We start from the raw sequence: 23,141 nt of genomic DNA, 5'->3' as shown, positions 1-23,141 counted from the left end.
TTGCCCAGGCTGGAGTGGAATGGCATGATCTTAGCTCACTGTAGCCTTGAACTTGTAGGCCCAAGCATGCCTCTTGCTTTAGCCTCTTGAGTAGCTGGTCTGTAGTTGCACACCGCCATGCCTAGCTAGTTTTTTTTTTTTTCCTTTTTTTACAGATAAGGTCTTGCTATGTTGCCCAGGCTGGTCTTAAACTCCTGGCCTCAAGTAATTTTCCTGTCTAAGCCTTACAAAGTGCTGAGATTACCACTGCACCTGGCCTCTCTTATACATACTTTTATCATCTTTCTGTGCACTGCTTTTCCATAGGATATTCCTATTTGATAATTAACATTAGCTTACTTTGTTTCAGACAAATATTGAAGAACCTTTATTGCCATGTTTCTCGTGTTGGTACCTAAATCTGTTATCCCCTATGAGATAATAGGATAGGGTTTGCTGTTGCCCCACCTAAACTTGTTTGTCCCTTCCTTTTTGTCTTATACATTTATATAAAGCAGATGGCATGTATCATGTATATGCATTCCTTGATTTTTCTCATCCCTTTTAAAACGAGCTTCAAACTTCATGGCATTTAGATGATCTTACTAGTTAGCCCCACTTGACTTGGCTCATTTTTTTTTTTTTTTTCAATTGTCCTTAAGAAATTTGACACACTTTTCTATTAGTCCATTCTGACTTGTGCATTGTGTTTGACTTTCTTGGAAAGGTTTTTATTGTTTTTGTTTGTTTGTTTTGATATGTGTATTTCACTTAAAGCATATTGTGTTTAAGGTATGAAGGCTTTGATTGTTTTCTCCTATTTCAGTGTCATCCCCTTCCAGCACACTGCATATAAGTTCGTACATTAAAGGTCCACTAATTGACTCACCAGATACTTATAGTAACTTCTTATCCTGGCTGAATGTCTTACAGAATTGAGTTAAAATTCTGATTCATAATTTATGTTTAAATATATTGACTTAAAATGTTCAGTGTTAATTTTTACAACTCCAATGAGACCAGGCTTTGACATTTGATTTGGTTGGTTGATCCAGGTCTTTGATTGGAAGTGTTATTCTTATGTTTTATACTTGATAGCATTGAATAAAATGCAAAATTTAAGGCAGGTGAGTAATAGCTCTAGATCATTTTTTTATACCCCTAGAAAAAATTTGAATTAGTCTCAGCTTGTGACTCTAAAACTTGGTCTTTAACAAGAAGAGAATAAAAAAATACAATCAATAGGGTAAGGTGCATTGGAACAGTGGATGATACTGTTTTGTTAAAGCTCTTACCAACTATGAAATTGTACAGTGAAAAATAAGAGTTTGCATAATATTGTTATTCAAAATAATTTGTTGGTAGAAAGGCAGTTTCAATTTTTAATTTAAATGGAAGAATATAAATATGTCACATACCCTAAAAAATCCAGTAGATTGTATTGATTTTATTTTATGTCAACATTTGCTTGACAATTCTTAAGTTGTATTATTAGTAGAATTTAGTCCAGTGGACCAATACTGAAATCACAAGTTAGTATGTAATGATTTAATTCTTGACTAGAATATTGTCACTGTTTTATATTTTAATGTTAACTAAAATGTTTAGTAGGAGATAGTACTGCTCCAATGATTGTTCAAATAATTGGGGTAACTAAAAATGTTAGAAAAGGAAATAAGTTGTTAAATTGATATTTTAGACCTTGACGGAAAAGTTGCTGAAAAAAGAACAAGACTATACTAAGTTAGAGGAGAAACATAATGAAGAATCTGTGAGTAAAAAGAATATTCAGGCAACCCTTCATCAAAAAGACCTAGATTGTCAGCAGCTTCAGTCAAGATTGTCTGCATCTGAGACCTCACTGCAGAGAATACAGGCAGAACTAAGTGAAAAAGGAGAAGCTACTCAAAAGCTTAAAGAAGAATTATCTGAGGTAGAGAGTAAGCACCAGCATTTAAAGGCAGAGTTTAAGCAGCTGCAACAACAGAGAGAAGAAAAGGAGCAGCATGGGTTACAACTCCAAAGTGAAATTAATCAAGTAAGAGCTGTTAATTTTATTTATTGCAATTCTCCCTCTGATTTTTCTTTGTGTACTTGATGGTTGTTTGATCATAATATAGTTCATGTTGAAAAAATACTGTCATTTTAAAAGATTAACTCTTAACTTTTATATCCTGTAGTGTTGTCACATCTCATTTCATTTCAATTTCCCTTAAGAAAAAATTATAATATCCATCTTACAGCTAGCTTTGTGGGGAAGTGTTTATGAATTGATATTATAAATTGCTTAGGATGGTACCTGGGGCATGGTAGGTACTCACTAGATTTTAACTATTATAATTAAATTGTTGAGCATTCTTTCATTTAATTTTTTTTCTTTTTTGTTATTAAATTTTAAAAGCATCATTATTATAAAACAATAGTATAAAAATTAGATATTTCTAAACACCATGTGTTTTAGGAAAAAATTTTTTTGAAAATTAATAAAAATAAAAATTAGATATTTTGTAGAAAGTAAATCAGCCCTAATGCCACTATTTTGCATAGGTAAATAATATATGAACTATATTATTTACCTATATAGCTCATATTTTGAACTGTGTTATTTACATATACAAAATACTAGCTTAAAGGCCAAAGTAGCTTAAAGGCAAAACTAGTTCATATAGGTTAATAATATAGTGGGTATCAGATGAAGTTTAATGCAAGTTTTGACTTTGCCAATAACTTAATTTTTTAATGTCTGTATTCTAATTATTACTTTAGGTAACATTGAAAATTGGTTGAAAATGGAAATTGGGAGATACTCGTTTCCTTTGCTACTTTTTTGATAATGTTCAGCTATTTTTCTAAAATAGAATTGATACTTTATTTTATTGTAATTAATAATTTTCACAGCTTTATATCCTTTAGTAATGATAATAATAATGATTATGTTAGTAATTTAATGAGCTTCAGTTATATTTTGAGAATTAGAGTAAGCACTTCACATATGCTATACTAATTTTTGAGATTAGACTGTGAGTTCCATGATACAGTGAATCAAGAATTAAGAATATTTATCTAGCATGTCTTTTCCTTCCCTCTTTCTTTGAGCCCTGTTCTTCTTGTCTCACTCTTAAACCATTCTAACAGCCGCTAACTGATGTGTCTTCCTTCTTGCCCCTGACAAATTGATCTTCTATATAGCCACCAGAGTAATCTGTCTTAAAGGCAAATCTTACCATGTTCCAATCATGCTTTAAGCCTATCAATAACTCTTTATGGCCTAATGGATTAAGTTGAGGTGTCTTGTCATGGCATGCAGTATCCACAGAGATCTTGTGGGCCTACCTACCTCCTCAGCAATTTACCATTCTTTTCTTATTCTTCACTGCAAGAATACAGAAGCATCTTCAGTTTTTTCCTACGTATTGTGTTGTGTCTTGCTTTTGTGGTATCATTCAGTCTTTTTTTTTTGAGACGGAGTCTCACTGTGTTAGCCAGGCTGGAGTGCAGTGATCTCCGCTCAGTGCAACCTCTGCCTTTCAGGTTCAAGTGATTCTCCTGTCAGCCTCCTGAGTAGCTGGGACTACAAGGCACGCACCACCACGCCCGACTAAGTTTTGTATTTTTAGTAGAGACCAGGTTTCACTGTGTTGGTCAGGCTGATTTCAGACCCTTGACCTCATGATCCACCTGCCTCAGCCTTCCAAAGTGCTGGGATTATAGGCGTGAGCCACCACGCCTGGCCCAGTCTGTCTTCTTGACCTGAGATATTCTTTTTATTTCTCTTTACCTTGATAAATACTATTTACTATTTACTTCACTTGTCACTTTTTATTAATTTTTCTTTTTTTTTAAAGAACAAGATCATGTCCTTTACAGCAACATGGATAGAGCTGGAGGCCATTTTCCTAAGAGAACTAACATAGGAACAGAAAATCAAATACCACATGTTCTCGCTTATAAGTGGGGCTAAATGTTGAGTGCATATGGACACAAAGAGGGAACAATAGACAGTCAGGTCTACTTGTGGGTGGAAGGTGGGAGGAGAGTGAGAATGGAAAAACTACTTATTGGATACTATGTTTATTACCTGGGTGATGAAATAATCTGTACACCAAACCCCGTGACACATAATTTATCTATATAACAAACCTGCACATATACCCCTGAACCTAAAATAAAAATGAAAGATTTGAAAAAATTTAAAAAATATATTTGGGGGGTACAAGTGCAGATTTCTTGCATGTATATATTGTATAATGGTGAAGTCTGGACTGTTAGTTTACCCATCACTCAAATAATGACCATTGTACTCAACAGATAATTTTTCAACCCTCACCTGCCCTCTCCCACTCTCCCTAGAAATCCATTCGAAACATGTCACTGCTCCCCCACACCCAAGATAGCTTAGGCATGCACATATCTTTAATATTTTACTAATACCACAATGTATATATTATCATAAATTATGTCTTTCCTTACTAGACTCTGAACTATTTGGGTGCAAAGACCATGTCTTACTCATTTTATTTTCACTACCTGGCATTTTTCTTTTTTTTTTTTTTTAACTGAGTTCCACTTTGTTGCCCAGACCTGGAGTATGGTGACATGATCTAGGCTCATTATAACCTCTGTCTTCCGGGTTCAAGCAATTCTTGTGTATCAGGGGCCTGAGTAGCTGGGACAACAGGCACACGCTACCATACCTGGCTTATTTTTTTGTATTTTAGTGGAGACGGGGTTTCACTGCAAGAATACAGGTTGCCCAGGCTGGTCTTGAACTCCTGAGCTCAAGTAATCCACCTGCCTTAGCCTTCCAAAATGCTGGGACTACAGGCGTGAGCCACTGTGCCCAGCCAACATTTTGCTTGTTAATTGGCAAATATTTTAGTGAGCGAATGAATGAATAAATGTAAACATTTATAATGGCAGGAAACTGAGGCATGGGGATATCAGTAAATAACTTTAACTTACATATTTGACTTTTAGTTCAGATAAGCAAATTGAGCATTTATGCTTTCGGAAAGACACATGTCTCATTTACTAGGGATGCAGAAATGAATAAGAAATAGTACCTACCTTTAATAATTATGTAAATCTCATGGAGAGGATAAGACAAGTACTATCTATCTTACTAAAGATTATGAGAATTATAATCAAAGGATCCCATATATTATGGAAATTTGGAAGAGTTTCTCTCTTCTGTCCTCCCCTACCCCCAGCCCAGTACTTCACCTGATGTAATTATTTTATCCAATGATGTGATCAGGAAATCTTTGTGTTAGAGAGAGGTGGTACTTGAAATTGGGAATATCGAACAGGTTTTGACAAGTGGCAGTTTGAAAGCAAATATGTCTTCCAGCCAGAGGGGTTAGTGAGAGCAAGCTAGTGGCAGGAAAGTATTGTAAGAAGCAGGAAGGGACACTGATTTGCTCTTAGGATAGGGTATGTATAACAGGGATAGACTACTTGTGATGGTTTTTAACTCCCTTAGATTTAATTGGGTGGCATTTGTAAAGTCAGTGAATGAGGATTGTCATATAGATACGTGTGTGTGCGTGCGTGCACGCGCACGCGTGTGCGCGCGCGCGCACACACACACACACACACACACACACACACACACACAGTGCATGTGCCTGTAGTCCCAGCTACTCAGGAGGCTGAGGCATGAGAATTGTTTGAACCTGGAAGATGGAGGTTGCAAAAAAAAAAGCAAGATGGTAGATAGTGAAAATAAAAAATGTGTAAGACATGGTCTTTGCACCCAAAGAACTCAGAGTCTAGTAAAGAAAGACATAATTTATGATAATACACTATATTACATGTGGATATATATATATATTATATTTATAATCATTTCCTCTATTTTATTTAGAAATTATATGCCAAATATGAGGACTTGGGAATATGTTGGGCACTATCTAATACCCAAATGTAAAAATTCAACTGTGATGGTTCTTGGCTGTGGAAAACATTGGAAATCACTGTGGAACTTTAAACGACACTGTAGAATAGATCTGAGTTTGTACTAAGTGTCCTAATTTTTAAGTTGAATTTTATTCTTTTAAGTTTCTGAAAATTACAACATTTATATCCATACAAGAGCCTGCATTTGTTTTAAGAGAGCAGTAACACAAAAACAAAAATTGTGATGTTTAACTATAATTTTATGTGATTAATTATGTGATTAAAATTCAGTCGCAGTTAAAATTACTATATAAAATCTTAGGGTTCCCCAAAGTATCATGAAAATTGCGATATTGTTCTTATCTTGGTAAAAAAATAAAACATTGTTTGGAAAGTAGGTGGTGGTGTGTGTGTGTTTATACATATGTACATACTTCTTTTTTTTCTTTTTTAAAGTTACATAGCAAACTTCTGGAGACAGAGCGCCAACTAGGGGAAGCTCATGGTAGGCTAAAGGAGCAGAGACAACTTTCAAGTGAAAAGTTGATGGATAAAGAACAACAAGTGGCTGATTTGCAACTCAAACTTTCTCGGTTGGAAGAGCAGGTAAGCTAGCATTTTCAGTGTATTAGTAGACTTGAGACATCTTTAATATTGTTATGATTCATCAATCTGTTAATTGTCAGAACTTTAATTTGACTTTTTAAAGTACAACATTTATTACTCCCCAGTAGCAGCATCCAGCTTATTAACTACATTAAGTCATTTTGTTATAATTGTATTCCCTAAAGGTCTGAACAAAAATGCACAAAGAAAACTACTCTTTGAACTTTAGGCAGGAAACATTCTGGGAGTGAGCCTATCAGGCTGCTAGAGTCTTCCTACCCAGGAAGGACTACTTCCTAATGAAACAGTAAACTATGAATTGTTGATAAAGCTCATTAGTGACATGTAGTTGGTACATATAAATTTTGAGTTTCCATTTAAGAATTTTTGCTTTTAAAAATTAAGCATATGTTTGAATGCCATCCCTAATTAGACTTGCATTTGCTGAAAATGATGCCTGTAATATGGATAAAGTAAAAGTTATCATTGGATTGCATCTTTTATTGGAATTAAACACATTATTTTTCATTTTTAAGTTTTTAATTTTTTATTTTATTTTATTTGTTTTTGAGACAAGGTCTCTCACTCTGTCACCCAGGCTGGAGTATAGTGGCACTGTCTCCAATCACTGCAACATCTGCCTCCCGGCTTCGAGTAATTATCCTGCCTAAGTCTACCCAGTAGGGACTGCAAGTGTGCGCCACCATGCCCGGCTAATTTTTGTATTTTTTGGTAGAGATGGGGTTTTGCCATGTTGGCCAGGCTGGTCTTGAACTCCTGACCTCAAGTGATCTCCCTGCCTTGACCTCCCAAAGTGCTGGGATTACAGGTGTGAGCCACCATGCCTGGCCGGAGTTAAACATAAATTCTATGACAAAATCTGTAGCTTCAGCAATAGGTTTTCTTCTAGACCTAAAATCTTAGATGTGGTAGATGATTCTATTCTTTTCCAGCAAGTGGTAATTATGACTATTAAGGAAAAAATAAAAGAAATACTGATATATAGTTTAGATTATTGTTACAAATAATTTATATGTAATTAATCCCTTGATCATACCAGTTTTCAAAAAAAATAATTAAATGCCAACCTGGAGAAAGACTTTTTAGGATAAGTCTATTTATAGAAAATAGTTTCTTCAACAAGAGATTAAGATTCTATAAGTAATGAGATACTACTTTTAAAGTTGATCTTATATGTTACCTGAATTTATTGTTCTGTTCAGACTTGAGAATTGAGGTAATGCCTGATGTTTATGAATAATACCATTATGCCTTTAAGTTATCAATTGACAATCTACATTTTTTTTTAAGTTGAAGGAAAAAGTAACAAATTCTACAGAATTGCAGCATCAATTAGATAAAACAAAGCAACAGCATCAAGAACAACAGGCTCTTCAGCAAAGCACGACGGCAAAACTTCGAGAAGCTCAGGTAAACATTGTTTGCATTATTAGTCTTGCAAACAAAAATTAATTACCAGTACATACACTATAAGGGAAAAAAGAAAATTAATTAATCCAAATTATTCTTTTGTTGTGGCAAAACTAGAAAATACAAAATACTTGATTGTGTGGGATATTGATAATTTTAAAGCCTGAATAATCAGAAAATTCTTTTTCTTTTGATTACTATGTTGAAAAGTTTTTCCAATATAGTGTAAAATATTATAAACACATTTATTATGTATTTATTATATTCTGTATATAATTTACTTAAATTTGTTAGATTTGTCTATTAAATATGTTTAGATAAATTTGTTATTTAAATTATAAATTTACTTATTATTTATTATTGGTTAAAATACAGTATTTGGAAAATCAAAAATGTTCAAATAAAGTTACCTGGGTTAGTTAGTCCAGTAAAGAAGAATATTTTGTGTTTCCTACAGTAGAACTTAGTATTTATTGGTCATTTCTTTTCCTGCTTTATAACCATCATCTGAACATTGGAATTTTAGGTGTAGACAATATAATTGTTTGGGTTAAATTTATACAAAGTCTGCAGCATAGCTTAGAATAGCAAAAGAAGTTAAGTTTTCATTTTGCTATGGTGAGGGGAGGTTGCCCAGCTGTTGAAATGAATTTGACTTTAATATTTTTAATTCATTCTTTTATTAATCACTGTGCCTAGCACTATGAATAGAGTACTTGCCCTCTAGGAGATGCCAATTTAATGATATGTATATAGAAACAATATTGTAGTTTGAGGGAGGAAATAAATAATATGCCCTTCTCTTCTGAGTTTGGAGAGTGCCATGGGAGTCAGATGGATAGAGATCAAAATACTGGATTCATTTATTTGTTCTTTTTTGAGACAGAGCCTCACTCTGTCACCAGGCTGGAGTGCAGTGGTGTGATCTTGGCTCACTGCAACCTCTGCCTCCCAGGTTCAAGCGATTTCCCTGCCTTAGCCTCCTGAGTAGCCTCCCAGCTAATTTTTGTATTTTTAGTGGAGACGGGATTTCACCATATTGGCCACGATGGTTTCTATCCCTTGACATTGTGATCCGCCCACCCTGGCCTCCCAAAGTACTAGAATTACAGGCGTGAGCCACCACTGCTGGCCCATTTATTTGTTCTTTTATTTTGTTATTTAAAAAATATTTATTAATGTCTACTCTCAGAACTGATTTTGTGAACATAGGAGGGAACAAAACAGATAAAAATGTCTGCTCTTACGAGCTTAGTGAGAGAGGCAACAATAATCAAGGTAAGCAGGCAAAACGTATAGCATGTTAAATGGTGATAAGTGCTATAAAGGTGAGGGAAGGAGGGGTGGGGAGTTGGAAGTATTTTGTGGGGGGCAAAGTTGGGACTGCAGTGTTACGCCTCTCTGAATAGAATGAAAGACCTGAAGGAAGGAGGATGCGAGCCTATGGATTCAGAGAGAAGACCATTAGTACATTAAAAGGTCCAGAGACTAGAGGATGTCTCAAGAATAACAGGAAATCAGGCCTGCAGTGGGAGAGTGTTAGCAGAGTTAAAAGGGACCGGTCATAGAGCTCACAGGAGATCAGAACCTCTAGTGCCTCGTAGATAATTTTAAGGACTTTATTTTACTTCAAGGTAAGATGAGAAACCATTGGAAGGCTCTTAGCAAAGCAGTGATATGATTTGACTTACAATTTCACAGAATTATTCTGGCTGATGTATTGAGAGTAGACAGTATGGGTACATGAGTAGAAGCATAGAAACAAGCTAAGGTTACTGCTGTAATCTAGACAAGAAATGATGTGGCTTGGATTAGAGGAAACAAAGCAGGTGGTGAGAAGCAGTCAGATTCTAGATATACTGTAAAGGTAAAGCAGACTGATTTATTGTAGAGTATTGAGTGAGAACTCAAGGATGACTCCAAGGGTTTTGGCCTGGGCATTTAGAAAGATGGATACCAGACAAAATGAAGACAGAGAGTCCCACTGGATTTGGCAATACGGAGGTCATTGAGGACCTTGATAAGGGTGATTTGCATAGAGAAGTGGGACAAAAGCCTGATTGGAGAGGGTTTAAGAGAGAATGGAAAGAAAAAAGTTTGATAGACTGAATATAGATAATTCTAGGAGCTTTATTGTAAAGGGCATGGAAGAAATGGGAATAGTAAAGCAAGTGTGAAGAATTTGGTTTAGGTCAGCAGCCAAGTGGGCTTTCTTATGCCATACCCCAGAATTAAATTAATTAATTTAGCTACAAAGCTGGAAATGGCAGCCTTTTACCTTCTTGCAGACAGGTTGTCTTTCAAATTGAGGGGGGACAGCAGGGACTCAACTGAACATGCTTATTTGTTCCTTATTCTGCACCTTCTATTAAGTTTAAATTCTTATTTCCTGGCAAGGGATACAGAAAGGATGAAAAAGAGGCCAGGTAAAGTCCCTCATTACAGAAACATGAAAAGTCCTAACAACTAATAAAAGAGATGTAATAAGTCTAGTTCTAGGTGTGTATGTGTATATAAAATTATTATGGTGGTATAGAGAATAGTTACCTAACCCAACTCTTTTCCAGAGTCTGGAAAAGAGCAGCCATGGAAAAGTTTTTAAAAGTGACAATCTGAACACAAAGGATGAGTAGATATTTTGGGGGTGCAAAGATGGTGGTAGTTAGAAGTTTACTCCAGATAGAATTTACGAGGATTTAAGTATACTGAGGCTAGTGTGAACTAAACTCTTAGATTTTGCTGGAACTTAGAGTATATGTTAGAGATTACTTAAAGAAGTCAGAGCATTAGATATGGATAAGTTTATAGAGGATCTCATGTGACATTTATATTTCAAGATGGAAAGACATTGAAGATTGAAAGGTATTGAAGGTCTTAGGAAAGAATTGCCATAGGCAGATTTACTTTTTAAATAGATTATTCTTGTCGATGTGTGAAAGATGAAATTGGTTGGGAATATTCTGGAATGAGATGAGTTAAAATACTAATGCATGCAGCAGTTCAGATGAAAAATAATAATGATCTTAGTTCAAGCAGTTGTTGAAGTCATAGGGACAAATGTGGGAAATACTTAGGAAGTAAAATAAATAAACAGCACTGGTTGGCTTAATAGATAAAAGGGATGAGAGAGAAAAGGAATGACTTCCAGGATGGTAGCATTGGATGCACGGTAAATGGAGGTGTCATCAACTGTGTTAGTGAATGTGAGACAAATGGCCATCTCATAGGGGAATGTGGTAAGTTCAGTTTGGAACATGTCATGAGGTACCAGAGCAATGTATTTCATGCTATATATATTAACTGAGAGAGACATCAGCATATGTGAAGTAAATGGAATTATTAGAGTAGATATGATCAGCCAGAGAGAGAGAGTATAGTGAGAAAAATAGATAATTGGTAACGTAAGACTTCTGAGAAACACCAGCCCTTAAGGGATGACTGGGTAGAAGAGCAGCCCAAGATCAGAGTAATTAAGAAGAACCTGCAGAGTGGAAGCCAAAGGAACAGGAAGGGTTGAAAGTTAGGGGTAATCAGCACCTTCAAATATGGGTGTGTGTGGTGGTGATGCTCAGTCTGATGAATGAAAAATACCAATTAGATTAAGCAATTAAGAAGTAAATTGATAACCTTGCTAACATAATTTCAGTAAAGTAATAGAGATGAAAATCTGATTGTTGATTTGTGAGTAAATGAGAGATGAGGGAATTAGGAATGTAAATATAAATTATTTTTGAAATTTAAATGTCAATTTTTTAAAGACTGGGCAGAAACTGGAGGGGGATGTGTCCTGGTGAGTGTTTTTGGGAATAAGAGACCTGGACGTGTTTATATTCTAGGACAAAAGAATTCATAGGGAAGGAGTTATTAAGGATATTGGGGAAGAGGCCACTGAGGGAATAAGGTGTTGCTCAGAAGTTACAATGTTACTCATACAATGGGGGAGGGTGAAATGGAGCTCATTGGCTGAAGCTTGAGGAAAGGAGGTAAATATGGAGTAAGGTATGTATACATAGCTCCATACATCTATATATAATTATATGTTTATATAGTTATATGTATATATGTGTGTCTATATCTGTCTCATGTATGAGATATGGATCAGAAGAGTAATAGTAGGAAATAAGTTTAGAGCATTAGAAAAAATGTGGTTTCTTAAGGTTTTTTGTTAAATTCTAGCTTATAATATTATAGATTTATATTATTAAATATATAATTCTAATTAATTATATGTGTATATAATTATATAATTTCATATAAAATTATCTATTTTTGGAAAATGAGGATTGATCCTTCCTGAAACTCTCATGTTTCTTGTTAAAGTCAGAGATAATAATAGCTGAATATCAGGCAAGCAGAGATTGAGAATGTAGAGAGAATATGGAATTTTTAAAGTAGTTATTGAGGGGAATGTTTGAGGGCGAGGACCTCATTTAAATAAAATGATTAACAAGATAATTCTGAACATATTCTGTGATGGAGGTTGAAACTGGAACTAGAAATTTGTAATAGCACCAATCTATGGAGGTTTGTGATGTTACTCTTAACAGTGCTTAGAAGTATAGGAGTGGAGAATTGGGGTTTTTGGGGGTGGCTCTTGGAAATTTTTGGGTGAGAGGAAATGGACAATGTAGTTGAAAGAATGGTTAAGGTTGATTCATATCTATCTAGAAGGTTCAGGAAGAGAAGCTAGGCATATGTTGAATATGCTAGAAGGAAATTGAGGTCTCTGACATTGAAGAACAGAAATTACGTCATTAAATTGGAAGACAGTTGTGGTCATAGAGTAGGATAGAAATTTCTAGCTAGAAGAATTTCAGGTCGTTACAAATCCTATATAAGTGAGTGAAATGTGAAATGAATAAAGGTCCAGGAATTAAGATGATATGAATGTTGAGGCTATGCTCTTAATTCTTTATGTATTTTGTATTTCCCAGGAAATTGGCAGAAATTGGGATTGAGAGAAAGACTAAATCAGGTCTCAAGTCTTCAGTGAATGAGGTAGGGATTTATAGATGATAGCAACAAAAAGTAGAGAGTAGAATAAGTAAATGGTGTATTCCCCAGGGCAGCACAAAGCTTTCACATGAAGGAGAGAGTAATGGCAGTGAAACACCAGGAAAAGGTCACCCTCCTCTACTTGCTGAGTGGAATAGAACTTACTGACCAGAGCAGGGTGAGGGGTGAGGGAGAACTGGCGTCTGTAAAGGGAGAACCAAATTTCGGTTAAGACTTGGAAACAGAGTGACTTTTTTTTTTTTTTTTTTAAAATGCTTTAAGCAGTGGGATATAGGTGCAGAACGTGCAGGTTTGTTACATAGCTACACATGTGCCAAGGTGGTTTGCTGCACCTATCAACCCATCATCTAGGTTTTAAGCCCCATGTACATTAGGTCTTTATCTTAATGCTCTCCTTCCCTTTGCTCCCCCACCCGCTGACAGGCCCCAGGATGTGATGTTTCCCTCCCTCAGAGTGACTTTTGTGGAAAGAAGCTTAGGCAGGGAATTCTGATTCCAGATTAGCGGAATGTGGAAAGAGGAGTTATCTATCAGTGGCAGGAACAGAGCAGAGAAGTTTGATTGTCTTTGTCATTTGACCAAAGTTTAGAAGGATGAGAAGTATGCTTGCAAGTGACTGAACTCAAATCTTTTAATATTGGCACAAATCATGAGAGTACCACATGGTTGCTGGCTCTGTGTCAGCAGAGTGGTGTGGAAGTAAAAGAAGAGGGATCCCTTGCTGTATTGATAGAAGAGTTCTTTTGGCGTGTTGAAGTAAGCCTGGGTGTGTATGTGATTTAGAATGGAATCACTTATTTTTCTATTCATTCAATGATTTTTTTAGAACATATGTGTCAGATATCTTGGATACATCAAGGACTAAGACACAAAAATCCTGACTTTGTAGAGCATACATTTTAACAGGGGGTGGTTGGAATGAAGATTAGCATGAAAAATAAGCAAATTATTTAGTGTGTTGGAAAGTAAGCACTATGGAAAGAAAATTATAATCAAGACAGGGAGTACTGGGAAAGGCTGAAATTTTAAATGTAATGGTCAGAGTAGTCCTAATTAAGAAGGTGATGTTTGAGCAAACATTTGGAGGTGGAGTAAACTATGTGACTCTGTGCGGGAAGAGTTCCAGGTAGAAGGAACAAACAGTACAAAGGCTTCGAGGTAGGAGTGTGCCTAGTGTGAGATTAAGGAATGATGGGTCTCATGTGTCTGAAATGGGTCAGAAAAAGAGTACTAGGAGGAGGTAAGATTAAAGTGTTAAAAAAAGAATGTGGTTAATTGAGAGTTTTTTGTTAAATTCTAGCTTATAATGATATAGATTTATATTATTAAATATGTAGTTCTAATTACTTAACTAAATTTATCATTTTAAAATGTAATAGTTTAAAAAAGTAGGACTAAGAATTTGAGTGATAGAATTTATTATTAGTCATTTTATGTTTGAGGAATAACTTAAGTTCTCTATCCTTAAAGCAGTAGTTTTCAATTCTTTACAGAATGATTTGGAACAAGTACTACGTCAAATTGGTGATAAGGACCAAAAGATCCAGAACCTTGAAGCTTTGCTACAGAAGAGCAAAGAAAATATTTCGTTACTAGAAAAGGAAAGAGAAGATCTTTATGCAAAAATTCAGGCTGGTGAAGGGGAGACTGCTGTTCTTAACCAGTTACAAGAAAAAAACCATACATTACAGGAGCAAGTAAGCTTGTAAAATATACTATACTTCCAAAATTTACTTCTATCTTTCTAAGTCTTCTGAAATGCTTTATTTAAATGACTCTTCCTTCTCTCTCTTTTTAGCACATTTTAAATGTTATGTATTTTTTGACAAATAGCATCTCGTGTACCTTAAGAGGTAGGTAACGGGTTGTGGTGATAGTTAACATGATTTGACAAAGGAAAATGTCTCAGTTCATGTCCCTGGATGTAAGTTAGTGTGACTATGAGTAAATCATTTTACATTGCTAGCTCACTGGAAAACAGAGATATTAATAGTGCATACTTGCCTAATGGTATTTTGTGATATTAAAAAAAAATGAATAATGAAATGTAGTAGTAAATTAAAGGTATTAATCCAGTGTTAGTTTTTACTGTGTATTGATTAACATATATATTTTGGTAAAGTGTATGTCTTTGGATAATGTATAGCCAATAATAATTTTCATAAGTTGCCTTAATGTTCCAACATTAAAATGTAGTTTAAGAAAAGTTTATAAAATTTAGATCAGTATATTTTCAAACAAAAAAGAATTTACAGTTTTTTTTGGAAGAATTGTCTAATAAGTTATTATCTAAATGAGAAAACATTTAAAACAAAGTATCAGAAGGCCATATCACTTTTCTAATTTTAGAATTAGAATATAACAGATTCCCCCCACCCCCCAAATTGCTAAGCTAGTTTTGAGGAATTCTTTAGGTTAGTTTTTAGTTGTATACAACTTGGCATTGTTTATCATATAAATATGGTCAGGAAGTCATCTGTTTATTTTAAAGAATAAATTAAAATCTACTTATGTTTCTGGCCATATTGGGTTAGTTAAAACCTATTTAGCCTTTCTGCCATAAATACAGAAAAGTGGAAAAAATGTACAAAACCACTGTTTTCGGACATTGGGCAATAGGCAGTGCTGGACTGTGATCCCTGAAAGAACTCTTTGACCATTCTAACTTTGGACCCAGAGACATTTTCTAGACTGTGGCTCAGGTTGGGGGAATCTAAGGAAAAGCCCAGTGGTCTTATTGAACTGAGGATATGAGAGATTAAATTAAATTGAGAGACTGAAGTTCAGGGAGGTTAAGGCAGCTCAAATTTGGAAGGTAAGATACCAGAAAGGAAGGAACAGTAAAGAGAAAGAGCTTCAGAAATCTGCTTAGGAATCTACTTGAAGGTTTTGTTATTGTACTTGTAAAGTGGGATTCTATGAGGCCAGACAGTGAATACTATCAAGGAGCTGCAGGCTGAAAAATTACTAGTGCTTACACAGGGCTGGGAGATGTTCAAGTTCCAGCCAGTCAGTAGAACGATGCGGCTTAACACTTGGAGTATTCAGTAGACACACCAGAAATGTCATACCCTAGGAGAGGAGTAAGGCTAAACTATCCCTAGAGTAAAAGCTGCCCTACACCTAACCTTAAAAGTGCAAAAACAAGCCTTAAAAGGATCCAGTAGAATCACAAATATATTAAATACATGCTGGGACAAAACTTAACATTCTTTGAAAGAAGACAACAAAATCTAGAGTGGTCACAATAAATAGTAAACGATTGCTAGACATGTGAAGGAACCAGAAACAATGTGAGCCATGACCAGGAGAAAAATTATTCAATGGGAACAGACCCTGAAATGAGAGATGATGGAGTCATCAGACAAGTACTTTACAACAGCTCTTTAATATGCTTATGAATAGAAACAAACAACTGTAATGATGGAGATAGAAGTAGAAGTGGCTGGGTGCAGTAACTTGTGCCTGTAATCCCAGCTACTCTGGAGGCTGAAATGAAAGGATCCCTTGAGCCCAGGAGTGCACTACCTCTGTGCTATTGCACTCCAGCCTGGGTGACAGAGTGAGATTCTGTCCCTTAAAAAAAATAAAGTGAAACTTCTAGAGATAAAACAAAAATAATGTGAAATGAAAGTTTTGTTGGATATACTTAATAGATTAAGCAAGTGGAAAACATTATCAGTGAACATGAAAGATAATTAAAACTGTTCGCAATGGAGTACAGAGGGAAAAAGCCTGGGGAAAAAAACAGTGCCTTAGCCACCCATGGGATAGTATTATACAAATTAGCATAAGTACAATTAATGTCACAGAAGGGTGGAGAGGAAGAAGATAGAAACAATGGCTAAAAAACTTTTAATTTGTAAAATTATTTCTGTATTGCAATGGATGCAAGTGAAAAACATGTAATTTTTGATTAAAAATATGAACCTACAGATTCAAAAACCTTGATGAATTCAAAGCAAGGTACTTCAAAGAAGTATCAGATGACTTGGATTTCATCTAAATTAAAAAAAAAAGTAGGCTCTTCAAAAGATACCATTATGAAAATAAAAGCCGTAAGATAGAATGGGAGAAAACATTTGCAATACATGTATCCGACAATTCAGAAATGCCCAGAATATATAAAGAAATCTTGTTATTAATCAGATCAGTGATTGGCTGGAACTAGAGATGGGATGGGAGGAATGACTGCAGAAGGGCATGAGGAAACATTTTGGGATAATGGAAATATTCTTTATCTTTATTGTAGTGATGGCTGGTTAAATGAGTATATACATTCATCAAATCTCAAATTGTACAACTTAAATTGAATAAATTTTATATAAGTTACAACTTAAAGATTATTTTAAAAGTAATGTCTTTGACCTTAATGTTATTTCTTGGTATTTGAGATATTTGGAAAAGTAAATAATTTTGCTTGAAAAAATTTGAGATAAACTATTATAAAGCAGTTTAACATTCTCATGGTTCTTAAATTTAGGTTTCTGAATTTTTTGTTATATCATTTGTGAACTTCATGGTTAGTCTTACTTGTATAATAGGTAACGCAACTAACAGAGAAGCTGAAGAATCAGTCAGAAAGCCATAAACAAGCCCAGGAGGATTTGCATGACCAGGTACAAGAGCAGAAGGCACATCTTAGAGCCGCGCAAGACCGTGTCCTTTCCCTAGAAACCAGTGTCAATGAATTAAATAGTCAGTTAAATGAAAGCAAGGAGAAGGTGTCCCAGCTTGACATACAGGTAACATTAAATTTAATGTTTGTATAAAGCACCAGTTTTAGCCATCAAATATTTTAAATTCTGTTTGTCTCTTTTTGCCTTGCATAGTAATAGGAAAAAATTTGAAATAGGAATTAGATAAAGGTTATATCTAGACAATTTTTTGAACTTTCTTGTTTGTCCTCTCTCTCTATCTCCCTCCCTTCTCCCTTCTGCCTTCCTTTCACTCTTCCTCTCTCCTCACCCTCTTCTCCCTCTCTCTCTCTGGCTCTGGCTCTGGCTCTTGCTCTCAGGCTCTCGCTGTTGCTTTCTCTCTCTCTGTCTCCCTCTCTGTTTCTGTCTCTCTCCTCAAGCTACACCTGCTGAAATCACTAAACCTTTTAGCTTTTCTTTGTTTTGGTCATGTCATTATTGTTTTTGAAGTTCAAATTAGTTCAGTACTGTACCATTAGATTTCTATGTTAAATATTTTTTTGACTTTGATTTTTTTAATCTTCCTTTAAAGGTCTGACTTCTGATTAAAAAAAAAAAATTCCCCTACATGATACTGTATTCTTTCAGAAGTCTATATAGCAGTCTTGCTCAATGAGTCAATCATGGGGTGAGCAGTAAGACATAATTTTTTGTTATATCATTTGTGAATTTCATGGTTAGTCTTACTTGTATAATAGGTAACTGTTATTCTCCATTCTTACTATTGATTTCTTATTCTGTGCTATAGAAGAGAAACATGTAGAAATAGTTCAGGCCTTGATTTTATTTTAAGAGAAGGATGCCACTGGAAATCAGGAATATAATAAAATAATATAACTGGCATACTTATTAGAACTTGGAGAGAATACACTTTAAAAAAAATTATTTGTTAGATGAGTTATATGATAGATAAACCGATATATCAATGTCCAGTGTAAGGGGGAGGGGCATGGGGAGGCAATGGGAGTGTAGAGACAATGTGGACGAACAAATGTGTTAGGCCAGTCTGTGGTTCTTTCTACATTGTAGGATCCTTTCCTTTACAAAAGATTGCCCTTCCACTGCCATTCATTTCAGAGCTAGTTCCAACAATGAGATCAGCCCATTTTTTGTTACTATCATTGCTCCCATTATCACCTTGACAATAACCTCTTCTTTGCCATTACTCTTTGAAAAGTGTTACCTGTAGATATTTTTAAGTTTTTGAGGCGTCTTTCAAAACTGCTTTAACTTCTTAGTGAACTAGTGTTAGTTCATAAAGTAGGATGCGTGGCCTTACTTTTCTTTTGAGAATTAGCACTCTGAGAAAAACCTAGTGCTTTAAGTGATATTATTAATAAATGAATGTCAACCAAAATTGCTTAGCCAAGGGATATTAGCTGTAGCCAGCTGTAGCTTAACTGTTAAGATAATTTTTTTTTTCTGGAATGCCTCTTTAACTATACAAATGAGACTTTTAAGCTGTTTCTCAGTTTTAAGTTCTATAATATACCTTTTGATCCCTTCTAGGGTACTTCCTCATATGCATGATCAGGACAGCATCAGGGTAAATTATTATGTCCATGTATGAGGGCACTTCACTACTTTCACTGTTTTAAGGGCCTTAATGCAAAAGTTGTAACAATTGTAGCCTTGTAGCAATTGGTACTTTTAGGTACTTGTCTGTAAAAAAAAGTAAGCAGAGGGGCTGGCTATATGAATAGGCACATTTCCCGCCCCCATCAGAAGCCTTTCTAAAATGAGGCAAACCATGGAGCAATTACTTAATTTCCCCCAAACTTTCTTTATATGCAACATGACTTTGAAATATATATGTATCACATTAGCCGAAGCATGCTGTATAAAAAAGATCATGAGTGGTTATCATATGTTAAAATATTTCATGAATTTTTGGTTCCTCTGATAGATGAAATGCCATATGTAAAAAAAAGCTGACTCTTGCAAAAATATATTCATAGTCTATGCTATATATTTATCAATATAGAATTACTATGTATTGTTTAAAGGGAAGATTTCTTTAGTTTTTACCTTTAAATCAGTGTAGATGTGTATACCTTGATGTAACTATTATTTCTGTGAAAATTAAGTATTTAGGTATTGAGAAAAAATTGTTTGAATTTTTCCTTCAGCTTGTAATTATGCATACAATGTAAATTTCAGATTTCTTATGTTCATTGACCCTCTCTTCAACCAGCTAAAAGAATGCTCCCCCCATTTTTCTGTTTCTCAAAATGTTAATTTTAAATATGTGTTTTTACATATATATTTTCATTTTTTGCTTTTCTTATTCGAAGTGAGTTGTACTAAAAGTATTCAAACACTTAAAGTGTTACTTTTGAGTAACAAGATAGATCTTGTTAGTAACACTAACAAGATAGATCTGTTTGCTTGTTTGATTTTTATTGAAAGCCTGTTGTTGAAAGCCTTGAATTTTTAATGTTTAATATTTTGACTCTAAGTATCAAAAGTAAACCCTTTAAGTGAGAAATTATCAGGGAATACTGAATTTTACAAAGTGCCAGTTGTCTGGCTGTTTTGAGTCCTTGAATTCTGTAATTCTTGATTATCTTTGGAGCCATCATTTTTTTGGGGTATGTTATTTACTTTATAATAAGAGTGGTAGACTTTCAGATATTCACTTCTGAAAAATACAGTGGCCTTTTTTCTGGACAAAAGTATATCTTTTCTGTGTGTGTGTGTGTGTGTGTGTGTGTGTGTGTGAGATTTTAGACAGAGTCTCACTCTATCACCCAGGCTGGCGTGCAGAGGTGTGATCTCGACTCACTGCAACCTCTGCCTCCTGGGTTCAAGTGATTTTCCTGCTTCAGCCTCCCGAGTAGCTGGGATTACAGATGCCCGCCACCATGCCTGGCCTGACTTAATTTTTAAATTGTTTAATCACAAAAGCAGTGTGCATTCAAGCAAAAGGAAATCAAGAACTAAATATAAATTAAATAATTTGTAAATGTTGTTACAGATTAAAGCCAAAACTGAACTATTGCTATCAGCAGAAGCAGCAAAAACTGCTCAAAGAGCCGATCTTCAGAATCATTTGGACACAGCTCAAAATGCATTACAAGATAAACAACAGGTAGGGAAACTGATGCAATTTCATACTGTAACCCAGTGCTTTGGTAGATAAACAAATTGCAAACATGTAAAGATGATACTCAGTTTTGTATAATCTTGTGATAGACTTGCTTATCCGCCTTAATTTCTCCATGAGTTCAGAACCAGTTGAGTAGTAAAGGTGGGGGTCAGCTAGATGGAGATAAAAATATCAGCTTTGTTTTTGATAAAGCTCCTGCTGTGGTTGGGCTTCCTCATACGGTTCTTCTTCCCTAGCCTAGACGTTACTGTAGAGCAGAAACATTTACTCCTAACTTTTGAATTGTTGCCTCATCCCTTAAAGTGTTGACGATTGGAAGGGCAGACCTCCACACTTGTTTTTAGTAGGTAGGCAGGACCATGACCCAGATGTACTGCCACTTGGAAGCAGGAAAAGAACACTATATGTTCTACCTCAGTTATAAGAGTTAGTCTTTTCTTGGGAATAGGAGGAAGGGAGGAGCTGGAGGGAATACAAGAGTTACTTTTCTCAATACTTTGATAGAATAGAAACATCCTACTCTAGGATCAAGGCAAATGTTGCTGGTAGATTTTTCTTAGCTTTTACCGGTAGGAATTTCTAAAATTTACTTGTTATTCAGGGAGTAATATTAGTTATTGTCCCCCGCCCTCTTTTTTTTTGAGACAGAGTTTTGCTCATGTTGCCCAGGCTGGAGTGCAATGGTGCGATCTTGGCACACTGCAACCTTCACCTCCCAGGTTCAAGCAATTCTCCTGCCTCAACCTCTCAAGTAGCTGGATTACAGGCATGGGCCACTGCACCCAGCTAATTCTGTATTTTTAATAGAGGTGGGCTTTCACCATGTTGGCCAGGCTAGTCTTGAACTCCTGACCTTAGGTGATCCACCCACCTCAGCCTCCCAAAGTGCTGGGATTACAGGTGTGAGCCACTGTGCCCAGCCTTATTAGTCTTTTTTTTAAAAAAAATAATAATACAGAAGTACATCAACTTAAGAAACAGTTTTCTATATTCACCCTTTACTACAGTCCTATTTAAATGGAATGTTTGCTCTTAAATTTGGTATATATCCTACTTTTGGTACATAGTAGATTTGTTAGTAATTTTTATTTTATTCTTTTTGTGCAACTGAATATTCCAGATAAATTGAACAAGCCTCATAGATATAATCACTGTAATATTTTTTTAAAATACTTCAAAAAAATGGTGCTTTGAACGTTGAAAGTATTTATTTATAATATAAAAGTATTACTTGATTATTAGCCTGGCAGATATTCTGTTGTATCTTTGGTTCCTAAAAGAATTCTTCTTAAACATTCAAAAGCTATTAAACTATTATACATATAAACTTAATATCTTAGACTACGTATGAATTTAGTTCATGTTTTTATATTAATAGGTAAGTATAGCCTCTGAAATATCATTAGACTTACCTGAGATCTTACTACAAATATTTTTTTAAATAAAATTAGTATTTTCAATTTTACTTTGAACATTTGGGCACTACAATATACTAAGCCTTACCAAAGTTTTCTTCAATTGTACTTTTCTAAAGGAGTTAAATAAGATTACTACTCAGTTGGATCAGGTCACTGCAAAGTTACAAGACAAGCAAGAACATTGCAGTCAGCTGGAAAGTCATCTTAAAGAATATAAAGAAAAATATCTCTCTTTAGAACAGAAAATCGAAGAGCTAGAAGGTCAAATTAAGGTTCGTATAAAAGAAGTTGAATTTAGTCATATTTTCTACTTCAGCAGCAGTGGAATCTCATGACCTACATGGAATCAAAGATTTTTAATTAACAAAGAAAGGTGAAGTTGTGGTTTAAAATGTTTAAAAATTACTTGTAATTTTTCATGTCTTAATTTTGAATTCTATCTTTATTTTTAATTTCTTTCTTAATGAGTGTCTTTTATAAATGACAGGCAGCATATATACTGATTCCATTGTAATGTGTTACTTTTTCCAAAGACAACTAACCAGGGATCTACTCTACAATTATAAGGAACTTACCAATTTTTTGTTGTGAAGTCTCTTCTAATCCTTCATTCTTCCATCTCCTACCAACTTATTCCAATATCACATTTCAGATATGGTATCCTTTTTCCTTTTTAAAACTTCATATCCTTTCAATTTTGCCTCTAATTTAATAACACATTGAGACCATGATAAACTGCATCTTACTTTAACAAAACTCCAAGTGAATGGTTTACTGAAGGATGAAATGATTAGACATCTCAGAAGGATTTGACCTCAGTTTTTTGTCCTTTAAACTAGAACCACTTGCTTCTTAACTGCCTTTGGCTAAAAGTAAAAAATAAATTAAAAAAAATTGAGCTACTATCAGTTAAACAGAAACTCCTCAAGTTACTATATATATGTAACTTATACTTCCACAACCAGGTGAAGCATATGTGTATGATTG

General features: G+C 34.8%; 1 protein-coding gene across 3 annotated transcripts in view; it reads left to right on the top strand.

The window, feature by feature from the left end:
- Positions 1 to 23,141, top strand: part of EEA1 (early endosome antigen 1) — a 156,571-nt gene that overhangs the window by 94,923 nt on the left and 38,507 nt on the right. For all 3 annotated transcript variants that reach the window (XM_037745758.1, XM_017548612.2, XM_037745757.1), the window contains 7 exons: positions 1,679 to 2,017; positions 6,334 to 6,483; positions 7,795 to 7,914; positions 14,424 to 14,627; positions 17,475 to 17,675; positions 20,605 to 20,718; positions 22,271 to 22,426. In XM_037745758.1, the coding sequence (XP_037601686.1) occupies positions 1,679 to 2,017; positions 6,334 to 6,483; positions 7,795 to 7,914; positions 14,424 to 14,627; positions 17,475 to 17,675; positions 20,605 to 20,718; positions 22,271 to 22,426 (1,284 nt within the window). The remainder of the gene's footprint in view (positions 1 to 1,678; positions 2,018 to 6,333; positions 6,484 to 7,794; positions 7,915 to 14,423; positions 14,628 to 17,474; positions 17,676 to 20,604; positions 20,719 to 22,270; positions 22,427 to 23,141) is intronic.

The sequence above is a fragment of the Cebus imitator genome, unplaced genomic scaffold (genome assembly GCF_001604975.1).
Source record: "Cebus imitator isolate Cc_AM_T3 unplaced genomic scaffold, Cebus_imitator-1.0 Scaffold212, whole genome shotgun sequence".
Lineage (NCBI taxonomy): Eukaryota > Metazoa > Chordata > Mammalia > Primates > Cebidae > Cebus > Cebus imitator.
Note: the sequence above shows the minus strand (reverse complement) of the source record. Positions and strands in the feature narration are given on the sequence as shown.